Here is an 18,121-nt window from a genome sequence, read left to right as displayed (position 1 = left end):
TAATCTCATCACAAGTCCAACTACCCACCCCCCCCAACCCATCCCAGAAGGAAAAACAGTAAAATTGGGGAAATAGGAACATTAGTCTGAACTGCTCTTTTCTACTTTAAAATGGAACACCAGTAAAATGGTAGAAAAGAACACTGATCCAAACTGTTTTTTTCTTTCTGGGATGTTAGTAAGGAGAACTTAGTAAGGTTGACAGGGCTAGGTTTGCTGTTGTCGTTTCCAGTCAATGCCAGGTGGTCCACCGAGTTTTATTCCTTATCCAGTTTCCTGCAGTTTGATACAACTGAGTGGCTGGTTGGGTTATTTAAGAGTCAATCATATTACTGTGGGTTTGGAGTCACATGTAGGATGGCAGACCCTCTTCCCTGGAGGACATCAGTGAACCAAATGGATTTTTATGGTCTTTTAATTACAGATTTTTATTGCATTCAAATTCAATCACCTGTCATGGTGGGTTTGAACCTCGGTCTCCTGAGTCTCTGACTTATTAGTCTAGTAACTATGCCACCGCATACCCCAACATTTAGGTAATCAACATCGCTATCTCTATAAAAGATGATTCACATTGTCATGAAATAGGCTTTGAGAGGAGAAGGATTTCTGAGACATCCCTGATGTCAGGAAACGGGTAGTTTTAAATAATTTATATTTGTATTTGTGGTATTAGAAATAGGGTATAGCTTAAAGTAAATTTAGTTCTGTGTATGTCCATTTGATTTCAGGTTGGTTCAGATGCTTGCCTGGTAATGTGTGTTTACGATGTGAAAGCAAACAGGGTTTAAAGAAAAACTCAGCCTTTGTTTAGCAACTGGGGCCACCCTTGGACAGAAATAATTTTTGAGTTAGTTGTAAGCTAGTGACAGAAGAAGTTGGACATGGGACAAGTGAGCGGCTGGGAGCAGATTTCCCAAAAGAACAACAGTAAGACCCAAAAACCAGAGAGTACAAAAGTATGCCTCAGAAAAAGTTAAGTTCAAGGAACAAAGAACAAAATGTTCAAAAGATCCTGTTCATTTAAATTAAGCAGAGAAAGAGCCCCAAGTTAAGGAGACCTCTGCAGGAACCAGGGTTGGAATTCTCCGGCCACGCTCACCCAAAAACTGGAGAGTCCTGCCCAAGGTCAATGGATTTTTTTGTGGTTCCCCCCGCCTCCTCCTGTCCGCTATGATTCCTGTAGTGGGTGGGACAGAAAAATTCCCCCTCTCCCTCCCCCACAAGATTTAAAGTTGGCTAGGTGAGAAGCTGGACAGGACTTTTCTCCCACCCTGTGGCATGTTTCGCAGCAGCAGGATGTTATGGTCTCACAGTTGTCAACAGGGTCTGCGGTTGAATGCAGCCCTTGCTGCTGGGAAACCCACAGTGAGCGTGTGTTATTGGTAGGACTGCACGATCCCACCAGCATCAACAGGAGCAAGATTTCAGCAGCCATATATCTGAAGTGATCAAAAGTTTGGTAACACCTTAATACAACCAGTGAAGCACTGGTGTTCTGTTGACATGGCTGGCTATCTGAGAGATCACATGGAAATTTGAATGCACATGGCTAACCAGAGCGGAGAAATACTGAAAGGAGAGGCAAAAATCCTGACAGTAGATTCCTGGTGAAGCCATCTGAGAGAAAGCATTATGTGGGACAAGCTTGTAAAGTGCATTCTTCGAGAGCAGAGATTGACTTTCTCATGAAGGTTTCCAGAGCTCCAGTGAGACCAGTTGGCTCACAGTGTGACAAACATCTGGGGGGAGGGGGTGGATTTGATGAAAATTCCATAGAAGTTGTAATGAGTGGCATCTGTCACTTGGCTTCAGAGTGTGGTGCGTCTGACCACAGTTTGCCTATCGGTTGATATGGACTGCGTGCATGCTAAGAAATTTTGTAACTTACGATTCTGTATATATCTGAGAAGGTATAACTGGGGTGAAGGAATAATGTATTATGGTTTGTCTTTTCTTGTTTAATAAATGTTTAATTTCTTTTGTTATAAGTTAATCCTCAGTCTTGTTCATCCATATCTCTAAACGAGAAATAAAAGTTAGGATTCATCAATCAGGCTCCATTCTGGGATCTGACTGGTCCAGGAGTTACATTAAATAGGGTTGTAATACTGAAAACTCACAGCTACAATTAGTCTGCAAGGGACTGGGAGACAGCAGCTAGAAACTAAAAGTTCCTATGGTCCACCATGCCAGAATATGGTTCGGAGCTTTCATTCAGGTGGGAAAGACCAAATTCAATAGGAGTTAAAATGAGATTGGAAGATTTGCCCAGCTTTACTTGGAGTAGAAATCTCTAGAAAACCTGCACCATGAAAGACTATTCTAGAAATAGAACTTTGGGGCTGGAAAATGAAAAAATTGGAAGTAAACCCTTCAGAGCTAAGAATCATTTTGGATTGATTCTGGGAGCATTGAGTATCGACTTAAAGAATAGTGTAATTATGCCCAGGAAGTATATTTTTTGGTTGTGCTAAAACTAAGAAGGAGGGTGTTTATTCCATTCTAGGAATTAAAGTATAAGTTGCCTCCAAAGGTAGTGTATATTCAACAGTGTTTTTAGTTACAGTGCACATCTTCGAATATAAGCTCTTGTTATGTCAGCTTTTTAACTGGAGGTTTAAATTTAGTTTTAAAAGTTAATGGTCTCTGTCAAAATCATAACAAAAAAATAAAATTTGAGAGTTAAAGAGGCTGTTTGTTTTTAATGAACACACCTTATTGTTAAAAATTCAAATACTCCTTGATGTACCAACCCCAACCTTCTCAGGCATGGTTAGTGTGTACCAGTACCCCAAATGTTGCACTTATTTCAATTCCAAGTTTATCACTGAGATCCTGGAGAAACCGGTAACTTAAATCACAACTTCCAGATTATTACATTTAACTGTACATCCATTATTGTGCATGCAAAATAAAGGCACTAGATTGTGTGTGTAAGATTACATGGAACATGCTATCAGAACAATAAATTTTGCAAGAAAGATTAGATGATGACACCATGAATATTTGGTCACTGACTGGAGCATATTTATTGCTACAAGTTTGGATATTGGCAATTTACTTTCACAGACAAGGAAATATGAAATATTGCTTTCCTGGATGCTTTATGATTAAAATATTTTGTTTTCACTTATACAGCTTGTATCAAATAGATATAAACATTTATATGGCAACCAACAGCTAATACAACTTAAAAAATATATATTTAGTGAATAAATTGCAGGATAATTTAAGTTTTCTTGTGAGTCATTAAATATTTTTAAGCAGCTGTCAGTTTACAATCAAAGCTCCAGATCAGTGCTACCAATATGTTGAATTATTTTAATCAGGAAACTAATATATTTTGTTAAAGGGCAACATATTATTTAAATGGGAAGCAGATTCAAAGTGCATCAGTGCAGAAGGATCTGAATGTGTTTGTGCATGAACCGCAGAAAGCGGGTATGTAGTTGCAGCATATAATAAGAAAGGCAAATTGGAAGTTGGCATTTATTGTAAAAGGACTGGATCTGAAAAGTAAAGAAGTGCTGTTACAATTGTATAAGGTGTTGGAGTATTGTGTCCAGTTTTGGTCTCCTTACTTGAGGAAGAATGTGGTGGCAGTGGAAGCAATTCAGAGGAGATTGACCAGCTTGATTCCGGGGATGAAAGCGCTGTTGTATGAAAGGTGGCTGAATAGCTTGGGCATGTGCTCACTGGAGTTCAGAAGAATGAGAGAGGGAGTGTGAGGGAGCTGGGGCAGGGGCGGGGTCCTGATCGAGGTATATAGAATGCTAAAGGGGATTGATAAGGTGGAGGTTGATCAGATGTCTAGAACAAGAGATCATAGATATAGGGGGGAATTTTCCCATCCCATCCACCATGGGAATCGTAGCAAGCAGGTGGGGGGGGGGGGGGGGTGCGGAACCACGCTAAAGCCCATTGACCTCGGGCAGGATTTCCTGATTTTGAGGTTAGCACAGCAGGAAAATCCTGCTCATCAAGTAAGAGGGGCTAGGTTCAAAACAGAGTTCAGGAGAAACTACTTCTCTGAGGGTTGTGAATCTCATGGAACTCACTGCCTCAGAACGCAGTGGAGGCGGAATCAATCAACAGAGTCAAGAAATAGATAAATAAGTTTCTGATGAAAAGCAGGATAAAAGCAGCTCAGGGGACCAGGCTGGAGAGTGGTGTTAAGACCAGGATAAGATCAGCCATGATCATGTTAAATGGCAGAGTGGGCTCGAAGGGCTGAACTACCTATTCCCACTCCTAATTCTTATGCTGCTGTGTACTTCCAAGCTGTGTGTGTGTGTGTGTGTGTGTGTGTGTGTGTGTGTGCGCGCGCGCGCACTTGTAGATGTATTTAGCTGCTCAATGTTCTCTATCCATACTTTAATTTCCCTTTGAGAATGGCAAAAAGCACAATCTTAAATACTCAAAATATCTGTAAAAAAATCTTTTTAATTGAAAATAGAATCCATTACCAACAGTACCTTGTATACATTTTGTGATGTATAAATTGTATATTCCTCTGATAGTACCCACATGTTGCATTTTAAAAATATTTTAAATTTTCGTATGTGCAGCAATACAAGGTTCAATCAATCAATCAAGCTTTGGAACTTGCTGAAATAGTACAATTACTGTAATGCAAGGAAAATAGCTGTTTGATCATATAACAGTACTATTCATCAGAACTATTTAGTCAATCAAATCTATTTGTGATTCAATTTACAGTGGGAAGTTGCATAGGCAATCTTTCTATCATAACTTTTATCAAAAATATACACAGTATGACAACAGAACCGTGTTGCAATCTGTATGTACTGTAATAAACTTCTAAATCAAATCAAATTCAAATTATTTGTAACAATCCATGCCCTTTTTCATATTATACATTTATCAGAGAAGTCTGAGTCTCTGACATATGAAATCTTCCTGTTCCTTTGTTGAAAGGCTGGTTCAAACTGATTGCCTCAAGGGAGATTATGCCGATTACTAAACAAAAAGTCAATTATTTATGTGAGACATCAGGCCAGATTTTCCCATCCCACCCACCATGGGAATCATAGCAGGTGGGACATGGATCATGCAAAGGTTCGTTGACCTCAGGCGGGATTTCTGGACCTTGGGGCAAGCGCGACTGGAAAATCCCACCCATGATCTTTAGCTGGTCTCAATTAACTACTTTAGCCCGCTGTGGGCTGCTGGTAGCTTCTTCTTCCAGCACTACAACTCCTGACTCTGTTTGCTCTTGGAGCTTCTGGAATAACTCCCAATTCAGCAAAGCTATCTGCTGAATGGACACTGGGCAAGATGGCCTGAATCCAAAAATGGTTTCAGCCTTCCACTGAACAGATGAACCAACTTTCGTTCAATTTAGGAAAAATTTGAAGATTACCTCCCATTAATTTTCTTCCCCTGCCCTAGATTTAAAGTAATCTGCCACAAGGTAGTTGATCAATAACTAATGCCAACATATTAACCACTTCTCAGGAATCAATGCCAGTAGCTTCTGGATTAGGAAGTAAATGCAATGTTTTGCTTTGTCAGGACTATGCCACTTTTGAACAATATATACAGAAACAGACCCATTTTATCCCAACACCCTGGATGTTAATATTAGTTTTAATCACACTTAGATTATTCTTCCTTATCCAGTCAGTTTTTGTAAACAAATTTGGCCTGTAAAGCTTTTACCATGGTTTGAATGAACCAGAACTGTTCCATATTGACCAACTGTACCTGTGGTCTGCAGATAATCATACAAGTGCTGTGTTATACTCCTACATTGACAACTCAAAGCAATCCTATTTGCATTTCTTAAAATCATCTGTCAGTCAGAACGTGACTCCATTTTGACATAGAATTCTCTTTAACAGCAGTTCTATTTTTATAAATCAAAGTGAAGATATATAAATAGATTGCTTTTCTCAAAATGCAATTTGGAAAATACTGATAGCCAATACTCTGAAATGGTGGCATTGGTTGACAGTGTAAGAATGCTTAATATAGATTTGTGAATTCCCTCCTCTGTTATTTTGGTGCAGGAATTCATTTGTTTTAAATGATTGGAGTAACACTTCCACAACCTTTTGTACACTAGTTAATACACAGCGTAGTTTTACTGTGAATACAGTAAAAGATCACTCAATGTTACAGTAATTGTTTTTTTATGAAGTGAGTTCATCTAAAGGCATCAGAAATTGTAATCCAATAATACTCCTGAAATATCAAATTGTTCATCATTCACATTTTAAAAAAAAATCAGTAAAATGCTTTCACATTAGTTCTTGATTTTGAATAGCTAATCGAATATAGGAATTTTAACATTACTGTTATATTCATGTGTGAGGGCTTATTAATAATTCTATTCAATTTATCTTTCATTTTTACTTGCACAACTTCCTCATTGTTGAATCCCCTGAAATATCCATGATTCTTCAAGCAAGGAGATATGTATGTAGACAATTTGCTGCCTAGAATTTTATTGTGATGTCTTGATCTAGCTGTTGGGAGTGTATTTTCCTGTTTGATGATTTTATTAAAGAGTACAAGTGCATAAACAGGAGTGTAATCCCAAGACAAAGCACCAACAGATGTTTTGTGTTGTAATGAGAATTTATGACTTAGGGAAAACTAACAAGTTTTAAAAAACACAGCTTGTTAATGTTTTTGTGAAAATCAATTGTGAACAACTCAAATGACAAGTTATGAAATTGGTGGGGTTGGGGGAGTGGTGGGGTGGAAGGGCAAGAAGATGGTACAGCAATAAAAAATGAGTTATAGACCAAACTTGGCATGAGTGAAAGGTGTTTTAAAAAGCTAACAATAGAGCTGCAGAGATACTGAAAAGATAAGCAGAACAATGACATGGTGAACTCAATATTCAAAAAAATCATACCAGTGGAAACATTTGTGAATGTTCAAACCAGGGGCAGAATTTTCCTGTTCCACCTGCCACAGTAATTGTAAGGGGGGGGGGGGGAACATGCAAAGGTCCGCTGGTCTTAGGTGGGATTTTCTGGTTTTCAGGCGAGAGCAGCAGGAAAATCCCACCCAAAGTCTCAAAGGCAAAATGTCTTCCTGAAATTGCTGTTTAGCCATTTTTCTAAAACATTACATCCCTCCATCATTGGAGTAATTAACTCGTCAGTCAGGTAACTTGCTTTGCTGATCAAAGCAGTATTACAGGATCATAATTTCAGGTCTTTAAAACCAGCTCTGGTTTTGGCCAAACTAGGAACTCAATTGTTTGATGATAATGGCTGCAGCCTCATTTGTTACAATTCTGCCCTCAGTTTTTCTTATGAACAAATAGGTAATAATTTACATGGGGTGATCAGAAGAACATTCCTTTTCACCATTTTGAAAAAAAGTCAAACCAATGGGATAGCATTTCCAGCATATTTAGAGTCTCAATGGGCCTAAAGAAACATACCATATGGCCTTTCAGTTCATTCACAATTACAAAATAAGTGCACTTCAAGTTTAAGTTGAGTTAATAAATGAAAAATGACGTAACAACATTAAAACTTTTGTACACATTGAGTATAGAAATGTTACAGAAATACATTAAAGAATAAACAATAATTTGTCACATTATTGAGTAAAAATCATTATCCTATTGTCTCCCACCGCATCTCTTTTAAAAGCGAGCACTTCTTGATTTAAAAAATTAAATAGGTACCGAATATTCAGTTTCTCAAACTGCATTCAACTGTCAAAATGTAATGGTACAGCTATGTCAGAGAATACTACAATGATACACTTTTACAGATCAATCCAAAAAATACATTTGTTCTTGTCTGTTCCATTTGACAGATGAAGAGTGGTCATTCTGTTTTAACAAAAAGCATTTGTTTCACACAGATCATACCAGCTTATAATTCCACAGGTTGCAATGAATAATAATACTCTTACATACAAGATAACATACACCCCAATCTGAAAGGCACATTATGCATTTAGAACCTAATAAACGCTTTTTAAGACTTTGTCAATGTCAATAATCGTCCACGTTGAAGGTTTCTTATAATGAAAGTAAGTGCTTATACAACATTCAATGTCTTCACTGCTTGGTCTGCTGCATGGATTGCATGAATTATTTCCTGTCAATGTGAATTTCTTTTTCCAAATCTTTCCAGTCAGCCTTTAACAGCTTTAGAAGGCTGGAAATATCCAGTTATTCTAGACCAAGTCTCCCCCTAATCATTATCTATTGGCACTGGATTATTATCCAATGGATTGCAAACAGATAGTAGAACCATTGGCCATGATTTTAACTCTGTAAGCATCATCATGGACTTTGAATGAGTGTCTGGCTCAGTTGTTAAAATAACCACTAGCCATCAGTGAAGATAACCATTTAATGGCATTCTGCTTTTGTACTTGAAATTGGCCCCGTACTTAATTTCTGTTGGAAGTAACTAGATATCCTTTGGTAAATTCAGGTATCATTTTTCGGTATTGTAGCTACCACTGGAGAGAAAAAAAACGTTCCCCCCTCAACATTGCACATTTCTAAACGTCAGTTTGTTATTTTTGTATTTTGAATACTTTCAAATACATCCAAGCCTGCCTTTAAATAAACCTGAGCAGATCTGATGCTATTCAGTACCATAGATGAAACCGCAGATAGAGTTTGATTTGTCTGCTGAAGTCTGCAGTGGTTAACAGCTTCTTTCATGACAGAGAATTGGTTCGATGTCTCATTGAGGTGATATAGAATATTTCTGAAACACAAAATAATACATGTTCATGGTAATAAAAAAACCCAACATTGAAATGTTTAATAATGCTCTTTATATATTCTAAAATAATGTGTACATTAACTGCATAGAATGAGTATTGAATTTGTAATGATGGAAATATAAATACTTATATGTTGGATTGTTCATTGACAGTAATTGCGAGCAGTAACAGCAAGGCTAACAATGCTCACACATATCACAGAATCCCTATGGTGCAGAAAGAGGCCATTCAGCTGCATCAACTATTTGACAGAGCATCTGACCCAGGCCCACCCATCTCCATAACCCCACGCATTTACCCTGCTAATCCCCCTAACCCACACATCCAAGGACACTAAGGAGCAATTTAGCATGGCCAATCCTACTAACCTAAATCTTTGGACTGTGGGAGGAAACCAGCTGCCGACAGAGGGAGAATGTGCAAACTCCACACAGACAGTCACACAAAGGCAGAATTGAACCCAGGTCCCTAGCGCTGTGAGGCAGCAGTGCTAACAACTATGCCACTGTGATATTCCTACAGGCTCTCTATGGCAAATCAGGCAACAACTTCTGGCGAACATATACGCTCAGTTAAACACAAAAATCCAGCCGATACTGTCTAAGATGTCCTCTTTGAACTGCATGGAAATGGCATCTCACTGGCTGCCTCCCCATTCAAATGTCCTGAACAGCCTACACTTACATCACAGATATGGGCTAAACTTGGCATTCAGGTCTGTGCATATGTTTAATTACTGCTAAAGAACCTCTCAGGCACCAGTATTTATTTTAACAAGTAAGTCTAATTCCTTCTGAATTTAAATAATTGTTGGTGATTTTTTCAAAACTAAAAATTTGTTTTTACTCTTTCTTTGCCTCTTTCTCTTTTTCATCCTGTCTTTTGTTCCCTTTTTAAATGTTGCCTTTTGTATCTGGCTTGACGTTGAATTCATCATTCTGACTGTGCTTTGGTTCAGACTCTACACCGCTCATGAATGATTCCTCAGTCTAATTACTCAAGGAGACACCTTCTCAAGGGCAATTTGGGATGGACAACAAATGCTGGACTAGCCAGTGACACACACAGCCCATGAGTGAATAAAAATATAGTTACATGCCTTGTTCATATACGTCTCAAATACCCTGCAGGCAGTCCAACTGACAACAGGATGCCATGCAGAACTCTTAGCAAAGTCTCTGGGCAAGTGTCAGGCACCATCATTCTCCATCCACAGCCACATGCAGTCCATTATGTTGATTATTTTTCATGTAAGTGCACTTGCTGCCCCTTTAAATATGGTCACTGTTTGGCTTTCAGGCTCTGTATTTTGTATGTACAGTTTTACCTAAAATCAACTTGGGTGGAAACATACACTCACCGCATACATAGTGACCTGGGGCTGGAATCGAACCCAGGTCCCTGGCGCTGTGAGGCAACAGGGCTAACCACTGTGCCACCGTGCCACCCATTAAAATAAAGATTAAAAATATCCATGACTTCATTCTGATGCAAGTGGGCAGGAATCAGCAATGAAAATCCCCACACCCAGATGTATCCTAATTCTTAGATTAAGGTTTCAACCTACAAATTTATGACTTAGGTGTGAGTACTATTGTTGTGTGAAGCAACGTGGAACTGCTATTTGTAACTCAGAACATAAACAGAATAAAGGTTTAAATTATAGAAGCTGACAGAACAGAAGCAGACCATTCGATCCATTTTGCTACTTTGCAAGAGATAATCCATTGCCCCACATTCTCTCCATACCGCTTATGTTCCTCTAGTTTAAAAGCACATCCAAATTACTATAAAACACAATGGTCACTTCTTCAACCATTCCTTGTGGCAAGGCATTCAGTTCTCCAAAACCTTCCCCTCACTTCCTTGGTGACAGTTTTAAATCGGTGGCTCCTCATCATGAACTCCACCACTAAAAGAAAAATGTTTTATTTTGTTTCTATTTTAAAAATCTAAGAAATCTCCTTTTGAGCTTCTTTGTTTCAACAATAGTAATCCCAGTGTCTGGTCTTAGACAAAGTGCAGTGTAGGTTTAGCAGAATGATACATGGACTCCAAAGTTCAAAGAGAGATCACGCAAATCCGAATATAAGTTCCAGTTCGGATGTTAGGCCAGAGACCTAACTCTGTTTCTCTCTCCACAAACTGTTTCTCCCTTCACAGATACTGCCCAGTCTGCTGAGTATTTTCTGTTTCTGTTACTCAAATTTGCATTGTACTCCCTGGAATTTAGAAGGTGATTAAATTGAGGTTTACATGATATCGTGGGACCAATAGAGAGAAAATTATATCCACTGGTTGGGACTCTATAACTAGGAGACAGAGTTTAGTAATAACAGCTAGGCCTTTCAGGAGTGAAGTTAAGAACCACATCTATTCGTAAAGAGTGACAACTCATGTAAACAATGGCTCTTGCATGACCAATTGTTAATTTTAAGGCTGAGATTAATAAATTTTTAAATAACAAATGGAAACAAGATACATACTGGATCAGCAGTGCTTTTATTGAATGATGGAATAGGGTTGAGGGGCAAATGGCCCCATCCTGTGCCTATGTTCCTAAATTCTCTTCATAACTCTATTTTTCATATTTGGCATAGTTCTACCTTGGGCTCATGAGTGGAAAGAAACATTTGTGCCGCACAAGTGCCAGCTAATGATCATATCTAACAAGAGAAAATCTCCCCTTGACATTCATTGGCATTACTATTGTTGAATCCTATACTATCCTGGGAATTACTACTGAGCAGAAACTGAACTGGACTAGCTATAAAAATACTGAGCCTACGAGAGCACGTCAGAGGCTAAAAATTTTGAGGCAAGTAGCTCACTTCCTCAAAATCTATCAATTGTCTACGAAGGTTAATTCAAGAGTGTGATGGAATATTCTCTACTTGACGAACACCACTTACGAAGTTCAACACCAACCAGGAGAAAGCATCCCATTAGACCAACCGACTCAAGAACAGCTTCTTCCCTGCTGCCATCAGACTTTTGAATGGATCTAACTTGCATTAAATTGATCTTTCTCTCCACCCTGGCTATAACTGTAACACTACATTCTGCACTGCCTCCTTTTCTTTGCATGAACAGTATGCTTTGTACAGTGCACAAGAAACAATACTTTTCACTATACACCATTTCATGTGACAATAAATCAAATCAAATCAAACCAAACCCCATGCACCACCTTAAATATTCATTTTCTGCAACCACTGACATACAATGGTAGCAATGTGTAAAATCTACAAGGTGCCCTGTGGCAAGTCATCAATGTTGCTACAGCAGCACCTTCCAAACCTGCAATCTCTACCACCTAGAAGGACAAGGGCATCAGGAGCAACACCACCTTCAAGATCTCCTCCAAGCTATACATAATTCTGACTTGGAACTAGATCACTATTCCTTCACTGTCACTAAACCAAAATCCTGTAACGCACTTCCTGATAGCATTACGGGAGTACCTTCCCACATGGAGTTCAAGGTGACGGTTCACCACACTTTCTCAAAGGCAATTAGGCTTGGAGAATAAATTTTGGCTGAGCCAGAAATGCCTACATCCCAATGAAAGAATAAATAAAAAGAAATTCATGCTGTAGGGTATATATTATGGCTATTATATTCTCCCCGTAATAGCAAGCTCAAAATTGCACAATGCTCTAACTGTGGCTTAACTAATATATTGCATAGTCTGTGGAACTGAATATTATCCTGACAATCCACAATAGTTTTCTCACAAAATGGCAGCCAGTCTCGCGGGCTGAAGGGCATGCTCCTTGTGTTGCTATACACAAACCCAAGTAAAGTTCTTTGCTGGTTACTTACATAAATCATTAATTCTAAATAATCACTTGGCTAACAAGATGCATTAAACTGTGATAAGACACCAAAAAGGAAACAAATACATTATTGATTGAATGTTAATGAAATTAGAATGCATGTGTCATTTTAATGAGTTTTTCGCAGTGACTGAGAAGAGTCTAGTTGTGAACATTGAATTTGATTAATAACCTGGGGCCACATTCCTGAAGGAGATGAAGTGCCTTGTTATATGTGACAGACCAGTCTTAATACACTGCCTGGAAGACCTGTGCAAAACAAGTCCAAAAAAAAGTCATTTTCCTCCTTTATGAATCATTTACAAGCAGATAAGTGCATACATTATTGATGGAAATGCTGGCTTCATCGTCAAATATTCTCTTTGCAAGATATTCTGATTTCCATTATTTACTACAATAACTGCCAAAATCATTGGGATATTTTAACAGTTTCTGTGCCCTATGTTCATTATCCTAATGAGCCTTCCCGCAGAAATAATTATGTAGATCTGCAATACTTAGTATTGCAATAAATCTGTACAGAAATGGTAGTGTATGGATCACAGGTTGTGGCGTTGCTTTGCAGCATTCTCCACAAACCTCTGAATTTGTGCCATTTATTTTCCACTGCAGAATGTCACTCACCCTATCTTAACATTTGATCAGAGAATGTCCACAAATATTAAAATATTAAATAAATGGAGGTAAAATACATCAGACGTTCATTTTCATTCTTAAAGTTTGCTTTTATCGGCTTACACATCTTGTTATATTTTATCGCTTTCAGGTGATCCTGGTTTGTAGAAGTTAAAACATTACTAAAAGTCTACAGATTTTGAATTTTATTATAGAATCATAGAATCTCTGCAGTGCAGAAGGAGATCTTTTGGCTCATCAAGTTGCACTGACCACTATTCCGCCCAGGCCCAATGCCCATAACCCCATGCATCTTCCCGAGCAAATCCCCCTGATACTAAGGGGCAATTCAGCATGGCTAATCCCCTAACCAGTACATCTTTGGACTGTGGGAGGCCACCAGAGCACACGGAGGAAACCCACGCAGACATAGGGAGAATGTGCAAACGCCGCACAGACAGTGACCCAAGCCGGGAATTGAACCCAGGTCCCTGGCACTGTGAGCAGCAATGCTAACTACTGTGTCACCCCAGTAAAGGCTGGATTTTCCTATCAGGGATGGGAATCAGGAGGTGGACCAATCCTGCATGACATTCCTGCCTTTGTGTCTAGCCTGCCAGGAGGCCAGATTTTGGTGGTGTTGGGATCTTAATGATCCGAGAGAGGAAATGGACACCATATTGGCACAGATTAGCAGCCATCACTGTAGCTTCTGCCTATGCATGGTTTTAAAAAAGAAATCCTCATCTTTATCTATGGTAGCATAGTGATATTGCCACTGGGCTAGTAATCCAGAGACCTAGGGCAATGCTCTGGGGACCTGGGCTCGAATTCCACCAAAGCAGATGGTGAAATTTGAATTCAATGAAAATTTGGAATTAAGAGTCTGATGATAATCATGAAACCACTGTCAATTGTTGTAGAAACCTATCTGGTTTACTTATAACTTTTAGGGATGGAAACTTTTCACAGAATCATTCGGCCCATTGAGCCTACATTGACAACATCCCATCCTATCCCCATAACTCCATGTTTTTACCCTGCAAATCTCCCAACAACAAGGGGGAGCTTTGCATGTCCAATTAACCTAACCTGCATATCTTTGAAGTGTGGGAGGAAACAGGTGCACCCAAAGAAAACCTACGAAGACATAGAGTGAATGTGCAAACTCCATACAGACAGTCACCCAAGGCTGGAATTAAACATGGCGCCATGAGGCAGCAATGCTAACCACTGTGCCACTACGTCGCCATCTGCCATTCTTATCTGGTCTGGTCTACATGTGACACCAAATCCACAGCAATGTGGTTTTCTCTTAACTGCCCTAGCCAGCCATTCAGTTCAAGGTGGTTTACACAGACCTGTAGATATGGGGAGAACAGAATCTGCTCAGACAGTGACTCTAGCTGGGAATCGAACCCAGGTCCCTGGCACTGTGAAGCAGTAGTACTAACCACTGTGTCGCCAAATTCAGTAACCTATAAATCTGTTTTAAAAAAAATTTACTTGAATAGGAACATGAGAAACCATTAACCAGAAGCTCATAAGTCTGGTAAAACCATGAAAGTTTCTGGACAAATAAAGAAACAAGCTGTGTAGCACAGAATCCATTTGTATTTTGAAAACAGCCAAAAGCTTATACATCTGTCAAAGTTATCAAACAGCCAAAAATATTGTCTGAGCAATTTTGTTAAAAAATAATGAAAGCAATGGTGAGAGTGTAAACTATTAGACCTGGATCTCACATTTTGCTAGTCTTTCAATATTGTACAATGCAGAATAGCAGTTTATTCAGTGGATAATTTATTCTAAATCATCTTTTTCACTTTAACAATGCCATTCTTTCACTTGTCAGTTTGCCATTTGTCAGAGGTAATAATCTGACAGACACATTACTTAATAGTCACTTACCTCTTCCAATCACAACAGTGTGACCACAGATATAACTCAGGCCCCAGAATTTCATCTTTGGACTGTGGGAGGACACCAGAGCACACGGAGGAAACCCACGCTCCTCTTCCTCCCCTCACTATCACCCGTACCCTTTATGCAGGAAGAATGTGTAGACTTCACACTGACAGTTTCCTCCGGGTGTTCCACTTTCCTCCCATTGTCCAAAAGATGTGCTGGTTAGGTGCATTGGGCTTGCTAAATTCTCCCTCAGTGTACCCAAACAGGTGCCAGAGTGTGGCAACTAGGGGATTTTCACAGCAGTGTTAATGTATGCCTACTTGCGACACTAATAAATAAACTTTAATTTTACCTTTATCATAGTGTCTCAATGTTTTCCACGTTTATTTTGACTGAACTGAGAGCTTTTCAATGACTTCCGAATATTATGATGAGGTTTGTAAGTTCTGCTAGGAAAGTAAATATGGGATGAGTTGGGAGGTAGGGAAGTGATGGAACCATGTGGGGGGTTGGGGGCAGTGGAAGGTGTTGATAGTGAGGGAGGTGAGGGGTTTAAAGGGTGAGTGTGACAGTGAGGGGGGGTTTTTACATTGATCGTAGAATTGTCAATGTTTCTGTCAGTGGAGATAAACCTTTCAACCTGGCCACCTTGGCATTGACCTGCCTCTGTCTTCAGCTAGACAAAGAATCCCTTTAAGGGACAAAAATCCTGTCAGCCAGGACAGAGACACAATTCCAACATCGGCAAAACTCCCAACTCCTGACTTCTATGATGAAAATCGGCCATCTTTGTGTCTCAGTGAGGATTTATTGATATGATGGGCTGAACAGCCTCACTCAGCGGAATTTTCCCTATTTCCTTCTCAGTGCTGGACTTGGTGGGAAAAGTGTTGTGTAGCTCTCCAGCTGCTTTGCTGGATTTCCTCTCCATATTATCCAGCACTTAGTGAAAGAAATTACTGGAGGCATCACATTTGGGGGGTTGAGGCCTGAAAGTGCTGTCAACAGCTCTTAAAAAGGGTGCCCCAATCTCTGAAACAAAAAAAACTTAGAAGCCCCCATGGACATAGAGACCACCCCCACGGACATGGAGACCTTCTCCTACCCCACCCCCACCTACATGCTCCCCTTCTATGTACATGTGGACCCCAGACCACTGAAGGTCCTTAGAGGAACTCCCCTGGTAGCAGTGCCAGAGGGAGTGCCAGGGTACTGGCTGGGCATGTTTCTCTCCTCCCAGGACCTATACTTACCTGTGTGCAGAGGAATCCCTTCGCCTGGTTCCCCTTTCGGAAAACCAGTTGTAAACCTTGTCGGAGTGTCGGGGAATTCCCAGTGTGGGGAGATGATACAGTGGGTAAGCCCGCTAATAATATTTAAATGTATCGAAATGACGTTCCTGACGTTCCTGGGTAGTAACCTCATTACGTCATTGGCAGGGCTTGGGGGCGGTTGAGGAAATCAGAACCCTAGATCTCGTTGGCGAGATTCTCGGTTTTGGGCTCTGCTGGATTTTGCGCCCATGTTGCCATTGCCATGGGCACAAAATCCCCTCCTTCCCTCCCCTGCCTGCCCATTACCCTGTTCACAGATACCACAGATCCCCTGTAGAGGGTGCCAAGCTGGAAGAGATGCTGGATTAAAGGAAATCTCTACTGACAAGCCACAGAAAATCTGTGGGCAGCTGCTGGCGAGATGAATGGCAAATGCCATTCACTCAGTGCTCACGCATTGCCTGAAATTCAGAGTGTTATTTGCATCCCCATTCTATGGGCTGTCACTGTCTGCCTGGAGAATTTGATAGCTGCATTTCATGTTATTGCAACAAACCTACAACGATGTAGCAATCACCGCATGTGGTGTTCAATTTAGCAGTCTGGCTGCACTATGTGCTCATCGCCTATGGTGTAATTAAGACCACATTTTCCACAACATTGAAGCCCAGAATGGCATGTAAAAACCTGCTGTGGCAGGAGCTGCTGTAAAAGCAGCAGAATTCATGCTGTTAAGACACTAAGGATGCTGAACTGAGCGTCAAGCCAGGGAAACAGTCCATGCAATCAAAGACAGCAAGGATGTTTCATGTACCAGTTACCACAGATCTAAATTCAGTAAGCAGTTATTCAATTATCTCTGCACAGTTAAAATTATTTGCAGTGTTATTCCACAAATGACTTCTGACCAATGGCTTGAAGGTGACCAAAGGCATCAGTGCTTTTCAGAGCTCAGTAGATAGCACTGCTGGCATGAGTCAAACAACAGTGTGAAGGCAAATCCCTTCAGGTTACTTCTGTTTTATGTTGCTGAGCTTATTGCTACATCTGATTTCCTTTGAACTATATCCTGTAACAACTGAGAGCAAACATGTTTTTCTTTCATTTTAGGATTTCCCAGTGAGTTGGGACCGGCTGACTGCCTTTATGTCATCTTTCTTTAAAGTTTATCAACATTGATTAACATCCAAAGATGTGCGGGTTAGGTTGATGGCCATGATAAATTGTCCCTTAATGACAGGGAGATCAGGAGGGTAAATATGTGGGGTTACGGACAATACCTGAATGGGATTATTGTCAGTGCAGGCTTGATGGGCCAAATGGCCTCCTTCTGCACTATAGATTCCATTTTGATAAAGTTGAAACAACCACCAGGAAACTGAAAACACAGGAACAGCCCTTATGTGGAAAATCAAGTAGTTACAAGTTTCTGGAGCTCAGCAAGTTGTGCTTAAAGTTTATTTTGTTTAAAGTTTACTTATTTATTAGTCACAAGTAAACTTACATTCACACTGCAATGAAGTTTCTGTGAAAATCCCCTAGTTGCCGCACTCCAGCGCCTTTTTCGGGTACACTGAGGGAGAATTTAGCATGGCCAATTCACCTAACCTGCACATCTTTGGACAGTAGGAGGAAACCAGAATACCCAGAGGAAACCCACACAGACACAGAGAGAACATGCGGACTCCTCACAGACAGTGACCCAAGCTGGGGATTGAACCCAGATCCTTGGTGCTGTAAGGT

General features: G+C 40.0%; 1 protein-coding gene across 1 annotated transcript in view; it reads right to left on the bottom strand.

Annotated features, from left to right (window-relative positions):
• Positions 1-4,466: 4,466 nt before the first annotated feature.
• The window catches only part of naaladl2 (N-acetylated alpha-linked acidic dipeptidase like 2), a 527,121-nt gene continuing 513,466 nt past the window's right edge, over positions 4,467-18,121 (bottom strand). Inside the window, exon 13 of the mRNA XM_080185612.1 lies at positions 4,467-8,720. Coding sequence (XP_080041738.1) covers positions 8,516-8,720 — 205 coding nt within the window. The 3' untranslated portion in view covers positions 4,467-8,515. The remainder of the gene's footprint in view (positions 8,721-18,121) is intronic.

Source organism: Carcharhinus amblyrhynchos, chromosome 3 (assembly GCF_965287045.1).
Source record: "Carcharhinus amblyrhynchos chromosome 3, sCarAmb.v2.hapA, whole genome shotgun sequence".
Lineage (NCBI taxonomy): Eukaryota > Metazoa > Chordata > Chondrichthyes > Carcharhiniformes > Carcharhinidae > Carcharhinus > Carcharhinus amblyrhynchos.
Note: the sequence above shows the minus strand (reverse complement) of the source record. Positions and strands in the feature narration are given on the sequence as shown.